General features: G+C 35.1%; 2 protein-coding genes across 3 annotated transcripts; both read right to left on the bottom strand.

Moving 5' to 3' along the window:
- Nucleotides 1-1,838: 1,838 nt before the first annotated feature.
- Nucleotides 1,839-11,399, bottom strand: ndfip1 (Nedd4 family interacting protein 1). 2 transcript variants are annotated; one of them, XM_087280174.1, is made up of 8 exons: nt 11,201-11,399; nt 8,654-8,741; nt 8,396-8,526; nt 6,501-6,588; nt 6,218-6,342; nt 5,226-5,292; nt 2,811-2,917; nt 1,839-2,659 (listed from the first exon to the last, which is right to left on the bottom strand). In XM_087280174.1, the coding sequence occupies exons 1-7, from the start codon at nt 11,228-11,230 to the stop codon at nt 2,811-2,813; spliced, it is 636 nt and encodes a 211-aa protein (XP_087136300.1). In that variant the 5' UTR covers nt 11,231-11,399; the 3' UTR covers nt 1,839-2,659.
- Nucleotides 11,400-14,909: 3,510 nt separating this feature from the next.
- On the bottom strand, nt 14,910-19,382 carry gnpda1 (glucosamine-6-phosphate deaminase 1). Its single transcript, NM_001017867.1, is given in 7 exon segments — nt 14,910-15,089; nt 15,175-15,349; nt 18,079-18,263; nt 18,335-18,517; nt 18,622-18,723; nt 18,814-18,951; nt 19,322-19,382. Coding segments are annotated over 6 exon segments (810 nt in total). The 5' UTR covers nt 18,938-18,951; nt 19,322-19,382; the 3' UTR covers nt 14,910-15,048.
- Nucleotides 19,383-20,363: the final 981 nt, after the last annotated feature.

Raw genomic sequence — 20,363 nt, 5'->3', positions numbered from 1 at the left:
AGGGCACCTGTGATGAAAATCATCCTTTGCAAGCGGTTTGGACAGAACTGTGTGTGGTGTGTCCACAGTCATATTGGATTGATATAAAGACAATAAATCTTTTATTTTTTTATTTCCTGACATTAAAATTGGATCCCTGCCCACTGAATTGAGTGACAGCCACGTATTGACATGTCTCTGTAGTAATGCATACAATCATATCAACAAGACGTGTGTAAAGCAAACTGGGATTAAAAGATGTGTTAAGCTCGCTGTGATCATCGACCATCATCAAGTGTCCTCAAGAATGAATTTTACAAGTTTAAAACGTTTTTAAAACAGTGCATGTTTGTTATCAATTACAGTAATTTTTTCGTCTTTATCAGCACAGCCGCATGTCAGTACAATTATAAAAGAAGTTTTAATCCCGGTTTGTGGATATTATATCAGGTTTATTTTGTACATCAACATAACTGATATCCATACAGCAGTGGATATTAATGTGTATCCCGTCACATTTGTCGTGCAAAAACATTGAACTTAGTGAACTATGTAATGACGTTGTGTATGACTCATCATTCTCATCGATTTAACTCCACAACAAATACATTAAATAATCATTGGGACAGACCTTACTGTAGTATTTCACACAAACGTTACACAAGATTTGCTTCCTTCATGTCTGTCACTGTGCTGTTTATCTGACGTAGCTAAAGTGAAGATTAAGGCTCACTCTGATAGGCACGTGGAAATGGTAAGCGGGGAGAACTAGCATTAAAGGCACAGGCAACAAAAACAGCTACATTAGCTGTGTCTCATTTGAGGCTGCATCCTACGAAAGGTGCATTCGTAGTGCGCTGTGTCATCACGGCATGACAAAGGCTGCATCAATTTAAAAAAAATTCAAAGGCTCCTTTAAACGCAGCCTCAAAATGAGTTTTTCATTTCCCAGGTAACGAAGAAAACTACCGGTGGATCCTTTGTGGCCTTGAACGTCCCAAGATTTATTGTACGCTAATAACGGCAGGACGTTTTTAAAAGAAAACTCTGCTTCGACTTTATGAATTAAGTTTATTTTACTTGGATATCTGAACACATGTAAAAATAAATAAAATAAATAACAAAGAGTAAGATGTGTCTTACTAAATAGGGATTTGTAGATAGTTTACATTTTTCTGTGTACAAGTATAGATCAAAGAAAATATATTTCCAGCTTCTGTACACCTTGCTTTGCCTTCAGACCTAAAATAAAGATTTAAAATTACTTTGGAAAAAAAAAGTCATTACAAATTTTAGCAACGCTTACAGCAGCTGTTACAGTAGGCTGGTGATGAAATCCATCCTCTGTTGGCTAGATCATCTCATTTCAAAATGCTCGGTTCAGCCTGTGTGGACTACGAAGGTCTCACCTTTGAAGTCTGCATCCTTCGGAGGATGCAGCCTCTGAAATGAGACACAGCTATTATGCTCAGAGCAGAAACTTCTAATGTTCTGAAAGGTATATTAAATAATCTGATGAGTGTTTTGAGCTGAAACTTGACTGAAACATTCTGGAGGCTCAAAAGACTTATTTTAAATCTTGAAAAAGGGGTAAAATAGGTGCTGTTTAAAAGCAACAGATTTACCATTTTTGTTAGGAAAAACTAACTGTGTACACAGAAACGGTTTATATTTAAAATGATAATCACTTTATTTTGGAGTTCACAGGAATGAATGATTTTTTTAAAAATACATTCACATTTTAAAAAATTATAATAATATTTAAAAATGACTATCGTGCTGTATTTTTGACGGCTATAAAGCCTTCAAACAGAAGTAACTGCATTTTGCGAACAAGAAATTGCACCAAGAGAGCTGTGTTGTTGCCATAGATGTTACATTTATTAAAAGTTACTTGACAAGTGTAAAACATACAAATCACAAACAACACAACGTGAAGCACTATCTCATACTGAAGTCTTTGATAAAAATAAAAAGATCAACGCTACATTTGGCATCATAATATATTCGATTCTTCACGCCAGATCATTGATTAAGCGCATTACATATTCTGGTGTGCTTGAATGCTCAATCGGTTTGCGGTATATATTGAACTGCTCTAAATCTAGCCTTGCTTATATTCAATGTGGTTATTTTGGTCCTTTCTGTGAAGCTAATTCCAAACAGGTTTACGTCATCTTCAATAAACTGTGCGCTAATATGATTTTGGCTTTTCAAGGACCCGCCAGTCGTTCGGTGCATCTTGTTGTTGTTGTTGTTAAAGGTGCATTCATGACATTTAATATCACTCTTTTTGTGTACTGTATATACATACTCTTTTTCTAATTGACAAAAGAAAGTTCAGTTACTAGATTTACTCACAAAGTAAAATTACAACTTTCCCACAAATTAAGAGAAACAAACCGTGACTGACAATTTGGATGAAAACAGATTCTCTGATGGCATCGCCGCTAATTGGAACTTAAATTGCGAACGCAAGTTCTTACTGCATAATGGATGCTGACTGTATGAATCGAGCACTGACAAAAGGGCTGGAGGAACTCCAATCCTTCAAAAACAAAATAATAAATAAAATGCAAAGGCGTCAGAAGCAGATGTTCTCTTCTTTGTCTTGAAGACTGAAAAAAGCTGTAGGCGGCTCTTGTTTTGTTCATTTTGCAATTATCCTGAGATCTGTAATCTATTCACAAAATAAAAAAGGAAATACTTCATCCTCATTTAATCATGTCATTCTCACAACAATTTAGATCACTGATGGATTGTCTTTTAATTAATTGAGCTCCTAATGCAATGGTGCGCACATAAAACCAACTAAATGTCTTGTGATTTACCTAATAGATAAAAAGAACTCTGGTGCGAGGAAGGGTGGACATGGAGTGGTCAGCCATGTTGCGAACTCTTGAGTAATTAACGAATCCCCGGAAGAACAGCAGGAATCCTGAGTGAATTCAAAAGGACACAATTTATATAATGGCATTTACACTTTATGATATAATTGCATATGTAAGGTTGGGTACCGAAAACCGCTGCCATTATGGCACCAGTACCAATGTAACCGATATGCAGCAGACCGAATCAGCAAATAAAATTTTGGTGCCACTGATGTTGCAACAAGCACCAAATGGTACATCAAAGGTTTGTCACACCATCTCTAAACATTTAATTCTAAACAACTTTGAGGGATATGGACACAGCTGTCGATGTTAGGGGTTTGTTCTTGTTGCTTATATAGCTAGAAGATACAAGGCAAAGCAAGTACTACAGCATCTGATGAGTGACTCCCTTCAGATTCATCAACACGCAAGATCGTGTTCATCATATTTGCTTAAACTAAGGGTTCTAAAGTATGGCTATATTTTACAAGCAAGGATTCTGACACAGAAACGTAAAGCAGATGCTTTACAAAAGTTAGGGAAAAACACGTCAAACTTAATGAAACAACTTAAAGGGAATGTCTTTGACAGCTTGCGACATCATCTGGCACTTTTAGTGACAACGTTTACATGGACACCAATACTCCAATTTAAATATGATTAAGACAATACTATGATTAAGAGTCTACAATGTAAACAGCAATTTTTGATTACCTTAAAGGACCACAGACACCCACGTCCCGAAATGCAGAGGTTTTTTCTTTCCATCCGGCTTGAAGTTTAAATTCCATTATAACAACTCTCTTCCACCAGTACTTACTTCATATTCTCATCCAAAACCTCAGTTTGTCAGGGGGACATGAATAAAAAGTTCCTGAATGAAAGTAAAACTGCTGAACTGCAGTTAAAGTCAAAGAATAAAAATTTTAATTACATGAAAGTCCGAAAAAAATGTGGATAGTATGGTGACGCAATGACATTTATGGATCTATGTGCTATAACATGCTACACAGGATCATGAAAGGAACATTCAAAAAGTAACTGATATAAACACCTTAATCATAATATTGTATTATTCAGATTAAGGCAAATTTTTAGATTACTGATGTCCATGTAAACGTAGTCACAAGCCCATCCCTTGAAAAGAGTTCACTGATTTTGATGACAGCCTTTCCACAGGTTAGTAGTAAGCTAATGTAATGTTAATTGCATAATGCAAGTCTTGCATTCATGCAAACAAACAATCAAAAGAAATATCAATGCAATTCAAATATATAAAATATGAATTGATGTATACTTTAAACTTATTATAAACACATAATTATATTATTCAATTATAACGATTTAAATATTTTTTGTCAAAAATTTTGTGGCTCAAAAGAATCAGTTAAGCCAAGGGTTTTCAAACTGTGGGGCGCCAGCACCTAATAAGGGGGCCTGAGACATTGAGGCGTGCACTCGAGTAAATTATGAAGACGATTTTTATGCGTTCACTAAAGAAAATATGTTTAACGTTAGCTCCATAGCTAACTATCAGGGACCCCTAGAGTTAATGCGTTCCAGTAAAATATACACAATTAAAATGGAGCGGGTGCATTTTAAAACTAATCACGGGGAATAAATAAAAGTCAAACCGCTGAGCCGTCTGACAAAAAGTGCCCCTTCTGAATCAAATCAGCAGGATGCCCATCAGGATCTTTCACTTACTTTGAAGACATACTATGTTTACATGGACATCAGTTATTTGCCTTAATAAGACGATAATATGATTAAGGTGTTATGTGAAGTGCTTTTTAAATGTTGCGTCACCAGGCTATTCACGTTTCCTGCAGAGGCTCATGCAATTTTGGGTGTTTCATCCTTAATTTTTCATGTGTCCTAAAAGTTTGAAAACCCCTGGGTTAAAGCACTGTTTTGGCACAGTTACCTTTTTAAATGTATCGATTTAGCACCGGTATCGAAATAACCCCAAACGATACCCAAACCTACGCATATGCAGACATTAGTTTGTAAATGTTAAATGGATAGTTCACCCAAAACCAAAAATTCTTTAATTATTTACACACAAACCTGTTTGAGCTTCTTTTAATCTGTTCATCAAAACAAGATGTGTTGAAAAATTATGGAAACCAGCAACCTTTGACTTCCATAGTTTTTGTTTTTCCTATTATGGAAGTCAAAAGTCGCTGGTTTGAACATACTTCAAAATATCTTCTTTTGTGAAAAAAAATAAAGATTTGGAAACACTTGAAGGAAGTAAATAGTGAGTAAAATGTAATTTTGGGTGAAATATCTCTTTCAATTTCAACATTTATTAATTCTTTTTTTCTGCTTCAGATCTGATAACAGTAGTTAAGTAATTGTGACACTCACCCACAACAAGGAAAACCCACCACAGCCAGTACTGGCCATCAAAATATCCAGGGAAGTAGGTGGAAAACTGATAAAAAAATTTTAAAAAGAGAGAGAGAGAGAGAGAGAGAGAGAGAAAGAGAGAAGTGAGTAGTTTTCTACATTACAATGTAATAAAATAGTACTAAAACTAAATGCACAATTTAGCTACTTCAGTCTTTAAGATTTTAGAAAGGAATAACTGTAGATAGGCTGTTGAATTATTAGTGGATATAAAAAATAAATACAAATACTAAGTTGGTTTACAGCCACAAAGCAAAATTGAATAATTCTCTAATAACTCAATGGACTGGAGACAGTGCATTAACACATACTCTGATATGGCAAGTTTAAGGGAAATTGTTGTTTTTATTTTAATTAATATACATTTTAAACTATTTTATTACTTGATTAATTCTGTAATTATTTTTATTATTAAAATTAAATAAAACTCAAAAATTGTATATATGTTTGTATATGTTTTAAATTATAGTTCTTTAAAAAATCGTAGAAAAAACATATGGGTAGATCAGCCAAGACAATTGGGATCAGTGCATCTATCGAGAGCAAAATCTACTTTCCAAAGAACCAATTTAAATGAGAAACATAAATTCTCTGATTATGTAATCCATATGAAACACATGCCATTCCACTAGTCTGTCTCTATGGCTTTATCTTTGAAATGGAAAACAGCACTAGTTCATCAATAAGTTATTCAAATGTTATTTTTTCTCTAATTTTTCCGTTTTGAATATGGCCATTGAAAGGTTTCTTGTGTAGTAAATAGAACTAAAACACGTTTATACGTTTGTAAACCTTTTATACCTTACTGGTAGCCTATTTTACATTCTATATTAAATTAAATGTAACACTTTTTTTTCGGTTACTCTCAATATTGCAACTTTAAATTGGTGTGATTTATAATCAGCAGAGAGACATTTTCCAAAAAATATGGTTGTAACATCATGTCATACCCTCACAATCAGGACCCATTTGACCAGGGAAAGTCCAAACCCAGAGATGGCCCCATAACGTCCGGCAGCAGACGTGGTCAGACAGAAGGACAGGAAGAAGCCAATCCAGTTAAAGAGGAACGCCACTGATGGAAAACAAAAACAAATGAAGAGGTATGAACACATATCTGCTGCACTTCTGTGTCCATATGTGTAGTTACTCATATCATTCACTCATCCATAGGGTATAATACATCATTCACTGTGCACCAGTGTGGTGGCTGTGAGTACTGTGCCCTCTTACTGAAAAATGTCAGCATGAAAATCCCATCATTTCCAACCCGCAGCTGATCCGTGTCTTCAAAGCTGTCCCTGGCAATGAAGTCCTCATCCTGTAGTAGAGGAACACATAAAGATGCATCAAATGAAGGTATTTTCCAATATTCAGAATAAGTATCAGCTTTGATGTTGTTCTTTTCGCCCAATCAGGTGTCGATCAGACAGGGCAGATCAAAAATCGGTATTTGACGATATGATACAAAATATAATACTTGGTGATTAAATGAAGGTTGCTGAAAACAAAGCAAAATATGCAAGATCTGTGTGCAAACATTTGGATTTGGTCCGCAAAACATATGTTTGTATTTGTATAGCACATTGCTCACATGTCATTAAAGGTGCAGTATATACGTTTGACACCCAGTGGTTTAAAGGGTCACGAAACACCAAAACACATTTTTTGAGCTGTTGACAGTCGTATATGTGTCCCACACTGCTATAAACACTATTAGGACACCTATATTTCACTATAAAGTGTAAATTGGTTGTTTTTGCGTTATTTCAAGCAAATTCGAACTTCCGGTTTGAAACGAATTTTTGAAGCTGCGTCACGGTCATGACATAATAGCGTTGTATTCCAGCGTGCAGACTGGGCGTCTGTGCCAGAGTGAGTCTTATTACATCTTACAGTGTGATGCATTAATGCATGAGTAAGGCTTGGTTCAAACCAATCAGCGCGCTCTATTGTGCAACTTCATTAATATTCATTAGTGTCACAGTGTTTTCACGACAGAGACGCCACGTTGTGTTGGCAAATCAAGCGTGAAGTGTTGCTTTTATAGTTTGCTGCCGTTAAGTTTTGTTTTCATTTTCTCTCTGTGAGAGCTCAGCTGGCGTCACGTGTGGATTAACAGTGTACGCGACGCTCGACAACAATAACTTACGTGTCTAAGGAGGATTATTGTTTACCTGAGAGCTGTTCTCATCTCCAAACGCTGAGATCTGGATTCGCTTGTAGTCTTCTCTTCATAAAGACGCGGCTCTAGTTACTGGTGATTGTCCTGTCTCTACAAATCTGATAAGTGAGCGACCAGTGCTCTTTGTTTATTCAGTTTGCTCGTATCGAACTAAGTTAACTATTGCACCGAGTCACCGAGTGTAAACACGTTAGCATCACAACCAAACTTTAACCTCGTGTAGGGTTTTTACCGCATTTAGTGACCAGAATAACACAGGCGGCTTTCTGACGCTACCTGCTGTGTGCATCTAAGTTTCCGGGAAATGCGGAGGTTTTTTTTCCCTCATTCGCCGTGCGGTATCAAACATTGCATGAAAAATACACGCTTAGAGCAGTTCCTCGAATCAAATATCTCGTTTGTCGCGAGGGGCATGAATGAATTCCCTGAATGAAAGAGCCAAACTGCAGTTAAAGTCCAACATTTAATAATTTGGGAAATAATTTGACTACAGATGTCCATGTAGGTTAAACACCATCACTTTCTCCTGTCTGTGTATTTTGACTCTGAAACTCGCGCGTGCCCAAATAAACACTCCCACACCATCCCACTTTAGTTCCTCCGACACTCCCCCCTAAACAGAGCTGGACACGCCCACTTTTCTGACTTTTTCCAAAGTAGAGGTGTGAAAACACCCTGCTGAAACGAGGGGGTTTCATGGCCCTTTAACAAGATATTGCATTCCTAGATCAAAACAAACGCAGGTTGCCAGATTGAGGACTAACAGGAGCGTGTCTAACGATCGAGCCTATAGGCGGTTTAAACAGTGTTCTGAATAAAATCAACGACATGGAATAGTCATTATCAGACAAAACTAAAACAAAATGAGTATCAGACTGATTAGTTATGAAAAAAATTATGTTGGTGTATCTTTATTATATTTAAATACCATATACACACTCACCCTGTCAGTGACTAGTGGAACAGTGGCCTCTGCTTTGCTCCTCTCAGCCTCGTCGTAGGACGGAAGGGACGTGGCAACATTGTATGAGGGTGGTTTGGGGTAAACCTCATCCTCCTTGTACTCGAAGAAAGCTACAGCAATTGCATGAATTAAACAGCCATCATGAGTTAAACATTGTCAATAATGAAACACTGCCTGATAGCTCTGACATGGATGTAGATTCATAAACACATAGGCATTTAGACACTTGTGCTTTACCTGCGTTGCTCGCTCCAAGGCTGCTGTATGGTGGAGGTGCATCAGCTGTTTGTTGAAACCCCTCTGCGGACTCCTCCTCATTAGTCAACTGCACAACCAAAGCAAAGCAACTGATGTTTGCAAACAATATCAGATAACAATAATGGTGTTTTCTAGAGCATATAGTAATCAGAAAGTAAAATTCAATACCTTTTAAGACAATTTTAAGACACTTTTTTCTATATTTTAAGACCTTATAACCACTTAAAACTTAGTTATAAAAACTGGTGAGATTTTGACTTACAGTATATTTACTAAGTATTAATGTAAGAAACTAATCCAAAACTAAAATTTTATTCATAAACTGAATAAAAATCTATTAAATCCAGCTGATTCAGCAGGTTGGTGCCTACAGAACTGCAGAAATACTGGTGTTGCCTTGGTTACTGCAGTAAACAAAGCAGCATGTTGTCCAATCTAGCAGCATTTTATTGGCTGCGTCTGAATGTGCCAACTACTCAGTAGGTACTGCATTTGAATTTAAAACGTACTACTTGGCTCGCAAACTGATTTTAGCATATTGCATGGAAATATGCGGTTTCAGATGCAGACATTGATTTCAGAAACTACACAGCATCCTGAAATTCGCAAATTTAATTCAGGCAAACTTTAGCATACAACCACATGTTGCATAATCAACAAGATATCAATTTTAATACCTTGCAAAATAGCTTTAAGACTTTTTAATACTTTTTAAGGGCCTTAAATTTCTCTACATCGATTTATTAACTTTTAATACTTTTAAGACCCTCAGGACAATTCGTTTTTGATACAATTAATTTTTGATCATGTATCCAAATTAACAAAAGCATGGCATTTTTTTCATTATTTTTAACTATTTAATAATAATAATAAAAATATGAGTGAAATATTGATCCATCGTTATGGAGAGTGATAAGTATATGTAAAAACCAAATAAAATACTTTATCAATACTCAGTAAACAAATAAGTGGTCATAGTTCAAATTATTAAAAGCTGTGCAGGGTTCAACGCTAAGGTTTTTTATTACTGATCCAATCGGGCCTATGATTCAGATTTTTACTTGACCTGTCAAAATTCACACACACACACAGAAAAAAATAGAAGTTAACAGCTATTTTTAGCCACATATTTTAATAATGTGTGAAAATTGTGTCAGTGAATCTAGAATTTAAATATTTTAAAAATGTTAATAAATGTATAATGAGAAAAATTCAAAGTGTCATGCCAACACAAAGAGCAGTATGGAAAATGTGCAGGTATTTTATTGCAGTTCAAAATTATTTAACAAAAGGTGGCTGATTTGCCCAACTGATGGCGAATTGTGCAAAATAAGTTCATTTTTTTCGTCGTATTGTTCCCACGTGAATGTCTGCTTCCAAGACGTTAGAAACAGACATTTTCTTTTACCCTTTTAATTTGATGTTGTCGTCACTTCACTGTACTGATTGTTACCAGGGTAAAGGAAATAATAGCATGCTCAAAACATTAAATCAGATAAGAGGAACCGCAAAGCAATGTGGTGTTTACAACATCACAGAGAAGATAGCATTTAAAGACTTAAAAGCACAAACTTAAAATGCATGCAACTGACAAATAATCGCAGTCAAATGAAACTTTAGTGAAAAGGCAGCACTGTCCTGATCGGGCCAGTAATGATCCCGTCTACAGTCCCAAGCGTCTCTCACACTGGCCTCAGGCCATCAGGCAGTCCTTATTGTTGAGCCCTGCTTTCACAAATCTGTAAAATCTTGTAGTTTTAATATTGCTAAATATTTAAAAGATTTAAGATATAATAGGAAAATGTAATATTTTAAGACTGCACATTATTAAACAATGTTTATATATATATATATATATATATATATATATATATATATATATATATATATCAAATGATCATCTAATGATGTATGATCCAGGTATGCTTTATAAATTATTAATTTTTGTTTAACTACATTGCGTGGGTGTGTTATGCTCATATGTAACGTTATTGGGCTAATATCTCTTACATTTTTTGGACAATTGATTTAATGTATACTCTTCAATTTGTCTCATTATAATATAACAACATTTTGTTAACAAAATAAACACGTTAACCTCTGTCCTCCAGTAACGTGAAGAGTTAAATCATTAACTTTAAGTTCTAAGATTAAAAGTAGCTACTCGCTGCAACATTTAATCATAATGACAACATAAAATATTGAGTAACCATGGTAAAACAGAGCTAACAGTGGGTTTTACTCTACGCTAAATAATATATGCGAGTAAACACACTCGTCGTTTTTCCGGTTTGCCATTAACGTAGTGGAAAATGAAGGCCGCAGAAGGAGCGGCTAACGTTAACCAGCTAATTACCGTCATAGCGATTAACGTTACAGTGTCTTTTCAGAAATATTATACAATGTAAATCATCAAAAATGATCAAAACTTCATCCACCAAACATACACCATAAAGCCTTGAACCTTACGGGAAAAAACAACTCACTCTAAAACCAAACGAGCTGGATAATGTTTGTTAATGTTACCTGCTGATATCCACTCCTCTGATCAGACATTCTTCTGTGGCGATCTATCCACCTAATCAGTCATACAGTAGCGATGACTACTAGTTTAACCTAACTTTTCCTTAATGTAACTAATGTTCGATTCCACAATTAAACAGTTCTGTACGAAGAGCGAATGACAGCACTAGGCTAATCTGTAGCCCAAACAATGGCGACTGCTCATGCTCAGTCAGCTTCAGTGTCAGCCGCTGCGGCTCTGTCTCAACAGCCAATACGTCCGCACTAACTAGACAGCACTGCGGACATTATTTGTTCGCTGCCAGCAGGCTCAGTTCAAGTGTTTATATAATCAGCTTACGACATTTTGAACACATTCCATGGGTGTATTTCTGTCAGTGCAAAGATTATTGTTATGTAAGCAATATAAAGGGTTTACATTGGTCACTTTGGCAGCTGTTGAATTAAAAGTACAATAGCTAGACAGAAAGGGTCCTCAGTATTTTGAAGAAACTAAATACAACTCAGATTTACTGCCAATTTCTAATTAACTGACCCACTAGTTTAGAGTATTCAGCAATAAGTTTAGTCGTGAAAACTATTTCTTCAAGTGTTTTGTTGTGTGCAGGAATATTTCAATCTAGTTTTCCAACCATATTGAATCACTAAGGTATTTTTGCTCACGATGATACACTGATTTTTTAATCCATAAAATAAGCCTCATACTGTAGCATTATTTACACAAATAAAAATATATATATATTTATCTTAATATTATACTGATTTATCACCATGAATTAAAACTATTTATAATATTATCAAATAAAGATTGTATTATCAAATAAAGATAAAAAATAGTATCAAATAAAGTAAAATGGAACCTCTCTTTATGGGTACACAAACTTAAGTTAGTTCACTCAAAAAAAATTTTATTCACCCTCATGTCATTCAAAACAATTTTAAACACCGCACGTGAATGAACAACTTTTTCAACAATTTCTTCTCTTTAGTGTCAGTATAGGGTGCACACTCACAAGCACTGTAAACGCACAGTAGAATATTTAGTAGTGAGGAAATCTCATGCATTTAATGTAATGTAATGTGTATTTATATACTGCATTTATCGTGTATGGCCATACACCCAAAGCGCTTCACATCAACACCAGAGTAAAGCATCCACTTGGATGATGCAACGGCAGCCACGGGACAATGGAGTCAGTCATGATTGCGAGGCCATGATGGGTACTACCCTTCTCTTTACCAGAAGTGCCAAAGGATTTTTATTGACCAGGGTCAGGACCTCGGTTTAACGTCTCATCCGAAAGATGGCACTCACTAGTTTTTTTTCCATCCAAATATGCGAATGAACTATGAACAAAACTGAATTATTGCATGAAAGACGTGTGGATAAAGCTGCATTTCCATCCAACGAGTCAAAGCGAACAAAACCGCCACTTCCTGATTAACTGGCGCCAAATATCAACAGTAAAAACTAAATTCGCTGCAGTAGGAGAAGCTGTGTTAATCTTTTCTTTATCTAAAAAATTACTTGCGCCTCAGAAGGTAATCCTTACACGCAGTGAATGTGCGGTGGCTTTTGAAGGTGTCAGACGCAGAGCACAGATGCTCTTGATTCTGTAGGTCATTAATGATATAATAACAGTAATACTTAAATGGTAAGGCATTTTAGAATGACCAAAACAACAGTTTAGGTGGTTTACAGTGTGCTCAGCCTCAGCCTGTTGGTTAGTCCATAGACATTTTCACATGATCACATGATCTCTTATTACAAAATCACATGACCTTTTTTAATGCGAATACTGAAATGTGTGCGGTGTTTCCATCGAAGTTTATTTGCATCTTTTCTTATTGAATAAAACATTTATCCTACTCAGTTATGTGCATACATTTTTTATGCGCATTTTAAAAATGTATGCACATCATGGCGTTTCCATCAACCGTTTTTTATGTGCATATCTAAAATGCGCATAAAATAGATGGATGGAAATATAGCTATTGACAGTATAGTGGCCCCTTCACTTTTCTGGGGTATTAGGACTCACACGGACTTCAGGTTGAGCACCCCCTGCTGGCCTCACCAGCACCATTTCCATCTTCCAAAAGCCCTTTTAGAACAAAAGCACTTTTATGTCCTTTGATCAAATATCCAAAAATATATATAATTTTGTTCAAATTCCTCTTTCTTTGTCAAACTAACAATAAAACCTACTTTAAGAAATTGAATAGCTTTCTATTATATTTTTTACATAATATTCAACCTCCTTTTAGGTGTCAAAATCACTGTTTTCACCTTGTCGCACACCCAGAGTTTTAAACTTCAACAATGAAAATTAAATTTTAAAGGATTATTTGTCTGGTAACTATTAATGTATCTTAATTGAGCACTAGTGAAATAAGTTGCAAAATATAACTGCCACACAGTATCAGTATCATCTCCATCACAACACGGTTATGTTGCTTTAATAAGTTCGTGTGAAAGATTATTTAGCTGGTTTCTATGATGAATGGTGCCATCTGAGCGCATGTTCAAGATGGAGGGAATTTAAATTTTTATCAACAACACTTGAAGAAAAATTAAGGTAAATATTGCTTGATAAGGAAATACATTTATTCTACATCATTTCCAAACATGTTGCACCTTCAAAGATGTTTTTAAAAACCAAACAAAATGAAGGTAAGAGTGTTTAGTATACATGGAAGGCTAGTATCAATTTTAAGCTAATCGGTGAAGCTATATTTAATTTTTTCCACAATAAATTGTTGAAATGTCATTTCCACCACTATCAATTTCATCACCACACACATTTTTAAAAAATATTTATAAAGTTCTCATCACACATTAAAAGTGTAATCACAATGTATAAGTTCACACTCTTTTTAATATACAAATTCAGTTTAAAACTAATATTCAATTTTAGAGTGTGACAGGTTTACAATTTAGCACATAACTAATTTATTTCATTGACAAATGTATAATTATTATATATATTGTGGAAAGATTGGGTAAACCAAATACAAAAATGATCTTAGACAATGTTTGACTACCATAATTAATTCATTTTGAAAAAAGCTGTATATTGAGATGTGTTGGAATTGACATTTGTTCAGTTTACGATGGAAAAAATGTTTCTCTTCTTATGTAAGTTTGTCCTCTTACAGATATTAAAACTAGACAAACTGTTTAAACATGTTATGTTAGTTTTGAACAAGTTTTTTTACTCAACTTTACAAGGTTAAAAGTGCCAGTAGTTGAAGAATGGCCCATGTACTTATTGGACTTACGGTGCAATACTTGAATTCACCGAGCTCATGAGAATGATCCATTCTGTCACACGTTTATAGGAGTGGTCTGCTCTAGGTGGTTGATTCTATACACACATGGCCATGAAAGAATGTATCAAACTTTTTGGCAAGATAGTGTGTGTTCATGTAAACGTAACCCCACTGGTCCTAGACCTCCCAACCCGCAAAGATACAGTAAAACATAAAATATAAATCATTGAAATATAAACAAGTGATGTAGCATTAAATGGACATACAATCACTGAATAAAAAAATAATCTGAAAATATTAAAATACAAAGTAACATCAAATAACATGGACTAAACATCAGTGTTTAAATCAAGTATTTACTTCTTTTTTTTTTAATAAAAATCAAGTCTGTGATTTATTTACTGACATCTGAAGAATAAGGATTATCAGTTAATTATGATAAAAACACATTTTATTAAAATTGTTCGAGTACCAAAATGGTCAACAGACAGAAACATTGATCTAACAAACAAGGGAAACATTTTAAACATTTGCACAAACACATATTTGCTCTTTCCATTCTTCTCTTCAGTGTTAGTTTATGGCTCTTCCACCATCTTGTTGTGCACATGGATAATGCCTGAAAAGATATTACACGTGATTTTCTTACAGCCACAAAATCCATTCAAATCCTCCCAAGTGAAGCCTGAGGTCATCTTTGTTACCTTTGAAATACTTGACAGTTTTGACCCTCAGCTCTTGAGTGGCGTCTTCATCGCACACAAACACAGTCTGAGGATGCTGCTGGAAGGCCGACACTGTCCACATGTGATTCACTCCCTCCTCTATGGCTTTATAGAGCGCAAATGCTTTATGAGAGCCAGTGATAAGGATCATGACCTGAAAATGAACAATGATCATCATGTTACTGCTGTATTGTTTCAGATCAGCCCACAAGAGAGCGCATTATTACTCATCCATTTTTTTAGCAGCATTCTACGAGATTAACAAAATGGTAAACAACGTAACATTAGCATCCTGCACAGTTTTTGGCCAAATTCGTGCATTGAAAAAGACTATTTTAGGTAAACCCTATTGACCTTATTCTTCAATGAGGAAGTGCGCTCGTTTTAGCGATTGTTTTAGAACTTCCGATTTAGTCGCCTTTAGGAGAAATAACAAGGAACAATAAACGGCAGAAAGCGGTCACATTACCAGCTTTACAAACAAGTGTTTGCATGACTATACAGACAAAATAGAATAAGAAAATAAGAAAATATCAGTTTGCAACATCAAGAAGCAAAAAGAGCTGTTTTTAACATCTATGAATAAATGGAAGTAAATGAGACCAGAAATCCCGAGCCAAAAAGATACAAACAGCTGTATAAGGTGGATAAAACAGGCATTGTGTTATGTTTATGTTTAGAAGTTTGTCCACTTATTATAAGCAATAGTTATAAAGCGTTTTTTGCTTCATTTATTAAAGCAAAAAGTAAGTATTTTCTTCAAGTATCCATTTCATAAAGTAAGCAAGTGCAGGTCGCAATATTTGGTATGTGGCTGATTTTCTTCAAAAGCTAAATTTTGGCTTTAAAGGAAAATTCCACTTTTGTTTGGAAATAGGCTCTTTTATAGCACTTTCAGCTTAGCTTAGCATAAAGCATTGAATCCGATTAGACCATTAGCATTTCACTCACTTAATAAAACAAAAGAGTTTTTAGAATTTTCCTATTTAAATTCTCATTCTGGCAAAATAATCAAGGACAATAACTAACTTTAACAAAACTCTTTTTACATTTTTTTCAGTGAGATGCTAATGGTCTAATCTGATTCAGTTATTTAAGCTAAGATAAATTAATCTAAGGGTGCTTTCACACCTTGACAGTTGTTGCGAAACCGGTCTCGTTTGCCCAGTTAGCAGGATTCATTATGCATATGTGAATCCAGCAATTGTGCTCGGATCTGTGTCAAAACAATCGGTCTGAGATTGCTTGCATGAGGTGGTCTTGGCTCAATTGAAACGCTGCACTGACACCTCGAAAGAAAGATCAGCATTGATCTGCTTCATGATCTGACTGCAGTCTCGGCTCATCTGTTATTTCTCTCTACAATTTAAGCCTAAAATGCAGAATTCTAGCCAATGTTTTTTAAATAGATTGATTAATTCAATAGATAGATTTTTACAAAACTTGACAACTGAAATGAGGCCATGTATGAGAAAGTTTGACCTCTCTGATTTATATTTGGTGACGATGTCTGAGGGTGTCAAAACTAAAGTTTTCCTTTTCACTTATGTCTTATTGCTTATCATCATAAACTAAAAAAACGACGTGACAGCTAAGCAGAATCTGTGGCACTCTGAAAATAATCCCTAAAACTCTGGCCAATGTGAGGAGAGTTTACTCGCTCGTGAATTGTTTTAGCTATTTTGGTCCATTTAGAAACATTGCATTGTGAAAGCAAGACCAATGACAAAAATAAACAATTTTATCAATTTTAATCCCTGTTTCGGAACAAAAATATTGATCTACAGGAGTGAAAAAACTGTCAAAGTGCTCCCACCAGAGATTACTTGAATGAATTCAAAAATGCTAAAACTGTTGAACTCTAGGTGACTTGTAAGATGAGTTTATTTACAAAAGAAGTGTTGCTTTAAGTTTATTTTGGTCTTTCACTTATATTGTTTTTTTTTTACTAGCAATATCTGGCAACACTTATGATTCAAGATAAGGATTCCCACCCTTTCTAAAACTGTAGATTCAATGACTTTCAAGTACCTTTGAAAGCCCCATTAATTTTAAATCAGGCACCTTTGTTATTCATACCTCAGCATATGTAGCGCTATAAAAGTCCTGACTGTACTATTACTGTTGGTACTATTAGTTTATTGTTACACTTCAAATTTACCTTAAGACGTAAAATTTTTTTGACCGTTTTAAAAAGTCATCTTTAAAGAATTTTGATCAAATTTGATGTATTCAATACTGGTGATATTCATTCATTCATTCATTCCTAATCTCACACTGCTTTACTTTTAAGACAGTCTGGTAGGGGTTAATATATTTAATTAATTAATTAATTTATGATCTTATATATCTTATTATATATATTTTTCTATGCTACCTCTCGACAGACCTTTCTTTCCCTGAAATGTATGATGTTTGTGTATGGTAGAGGGGTAAAATTTTGTTGCATGTAACAGTGTTGTGACAAATAAAAGCTCATCATCATCATCATAATCATCTTCAAGATTTAAATTTTAGATGTTTAATTTGTCCGTTTTTACAATTGAGTAAAATTGTTGAAAAAAACCATGAACAAATTTAGTTTTAAATTTAATTCAAGCACTTTCAAGGACCTATGTTTGTTTTTAAGTACTTTCCAGACCTTGAATCCATATGTCTGAAATGCAAGTACTTTTAAGAAGCGTGGGAACCCTGCAAGATCCTGCAAGATGTACCAATGTTTTTTTTGCAGTCCATAGAGATGAGAGCAACAACTTGCAGAGCTTTGGTAAATGCAGTTGTCAATACTCCAGCATGTTCCAGAAGATAATTAATTGGAAAGGTCATGTAACAACCTAATTTAGCTGTGTGTGGCCAAACATATAGAAATATTCATACTTATACCTCTCTAGCATCCATCACAGTGCCAACGCCAACTGTGAGGGCCATGGTGGGCACCTTAGAGAGATCTCCATCAAAGAAACGTGCATTAGCCAGAATTGTGTCCATAGCCAGGGTCTTAACACGCGTTCGAGACACAAGACTGGAACCAGGCTCATTGAATGCAATGTGACCATCAGGTCCAATCCCTGCAATGTGAGCACAAGACAAAGTTCATTCACATACCATGCAAAGGACAAAGTTCAATCTTATGTCTTACCGCCAACAAAGAGCTCAATTCCTCCTGCGGCTTTGATTTTGGCTTCAAAGTCCTGACATTCCTTCTCTAGATTGGGTGCGTTGCCATCCAGGATGTGAGCGTTTTCTGCTCGAATGTCGATGTGCTTGAAGAAGTTATTCCACATGAATGAATGATAACTTTCAGGATGGTCTCTGGGAAGTCCTGTAAAAGACAATAACCACTTACACTTTGGTTCAGTGTTACAACTAAATATATGACAGGCAGTTCAACCCTTGATCCCCAAGCATAAATGTCTGCTCACATACCTACATACTCATCCATATTAAACGTTTTCACATACTGAAAAGATATTTCTCCCTTCTTGTGGTACTCGATCAGTTTCTTGTAGCATCCAAGTGGAGTGCTTCCTGTAATACAAACACAATTCAAATACAGTATACCTTAACACAGTTCAATGCGTTTGCATAGTACACAGCATGAGTTTGTTTTGACTCTACCTGTTGGAAGACCCAGAGTGAAGAACCGCTCAGGACCTGGATTAAACTTCCTTATTCTGTTCCTGATGTACTTGGCAGCCCATTCGCTGACTTGGTCGTAGTCATTGAGGATTATGAGCTTCATGGCTTCATCTGAGTCTAAGAGAAACGATTAGGTAAATTGACCTGGAAACCCAGTGTTTGTTACAGTCCTGCCTTCTTTAGACTTTAGACCCTATTATCGTTAAATTAAGACGGAAGTGCAGCCGTAGGTATACTTCACTGACACTATAGAGTCAACCGTGGAGACTTTGTTTAGCGCGACGCGACACATTATTAAAGGCTGTTTTGTCGCGTCGCTAAGTAGTGTTTATACTTCACCTTCTTTTAGACAGAGCAACGTGCATTTAGTCTCACTAGTGAACAATAAAGACTATGTATTAGTTAACCAACGATGACTCTGGAATTTATATTAGATATTAAAAGACGCTAGTTGGAGGTTGTCATATTGAGTTAGCAAAACACTTACCAGTTGTTTGTAAGTAGCAGAACTCCTCCAGCGCCGCAGAGGAACACGATCATGTGACTGTGAGGAAATGTAGCAGAGTTTGCACATCTCACCTCAGGATTTGAGTGGCTCTCAGTGGAAAAAACAATTCGACGCAAAAATGCATTTTTTTTTTGGAGGAGGATTTGGAAATATAATCGCCCAATTTATAATTTTATTTATTATCCATTAGCTAATAAAGTCGATCAATTAATGAACAAACAAAGCTATTTGGTTTGGGTTAAAAGTGATTTAAGCAATTATATATTAATAATAAATAAACAGTTAAAGTCAGAATTATTAGCCCAGTTTTTCTCTTTTAAATATTTCCCAAATATTTGTGTAATACAGAGTAGGGAAATTTTCACAGAATTTTTGATATTATTTTTCCCCAGGAGAAAGTCTTGTTTGCTTTATTTAGGCGAGAATAAAAGCAGTTTTTAAGGTAAAAAATATTAGCCCCTTTAAGCTATATATTTGTTTTGATTGTCTAGAGAACAAACTGCTATGTGGTTATACGAGTTGCCTTATTACCCTAAACTGCCAGGTTACCCAGTTAACTTAGTTAAGCCTTTAAATGTCACAATAAGCTGAATTCAACTATCTTAAAACATCTAATAAAAAATAATGTATTGTCATCATGCCAAAGATAAAAATAAATCAGTTATTAGAAAGAAAGGTCCTGTTAAAAGTTGATATTATAATTTAAGTAAATTATTTGTGTGTACTTTTTCTAATATTAATGATAACTGCAACAATAAATTTGAAAACTGACAAAACCAGATGATTAAAAGACGTCTGTTCACTCCAAAAAGTAAACTGGACCTGAGATGTGTGGATTTAAATATAGGATAATGAATGTAAAATAAATAATATTGATGCAATTAGCAGCCATAGCATTGCAAATTTTTCATAAATAAGATAATTTGCATACTAAAAAAAGTTCTTTATTCCCTTGTAACGTTTCCCGTTCTGTCCTATAATTTGAATATTACTAGTAAATTTAATCACATGTAAATTCATC

This window comes from Danio rerio, chromosome 14 (genome assembly GCF_052040795.2).
Source record: "Danio rerio strain M-AB ecotype USA chromosome 14, GRCz13ab, whole genome shotgun sequence".
In the NCBI taxonomy this organism is placed as follows: Eukaryota; Metazoa; Chordata; class Actinopteri; order Cypriniformes; family Danionidae; genus Danio; species Danio rerio.
This window is presented reverse-complemented; position numbering and strand designations above follow the sequence as displayed.

Excerpts from the sequence above, each read along its gene's own strand:
- ndfip1 (XM_087280174.1), bottom strand. The coding sequence starts at position 11,230 with ATGTCTGATCAGAGGAGTGGATATCAGCAG. Across the intron at positions 8,742-11,200 it reads AGAGGAGTGGATATCAGCAG|TTGACTAATGAGGAGGAGTC; the intron begins GTAACATTAACA and ends TTGGTTGTGCAG. Across the intron at positions 2,918-5,225 it reads GTGGGTTTTCCTTGTTGTGG|GATTCCTGCTGTTCTTCCGG; the intron begins GTGAGTGTCACA and ends GAATTCACTCAG.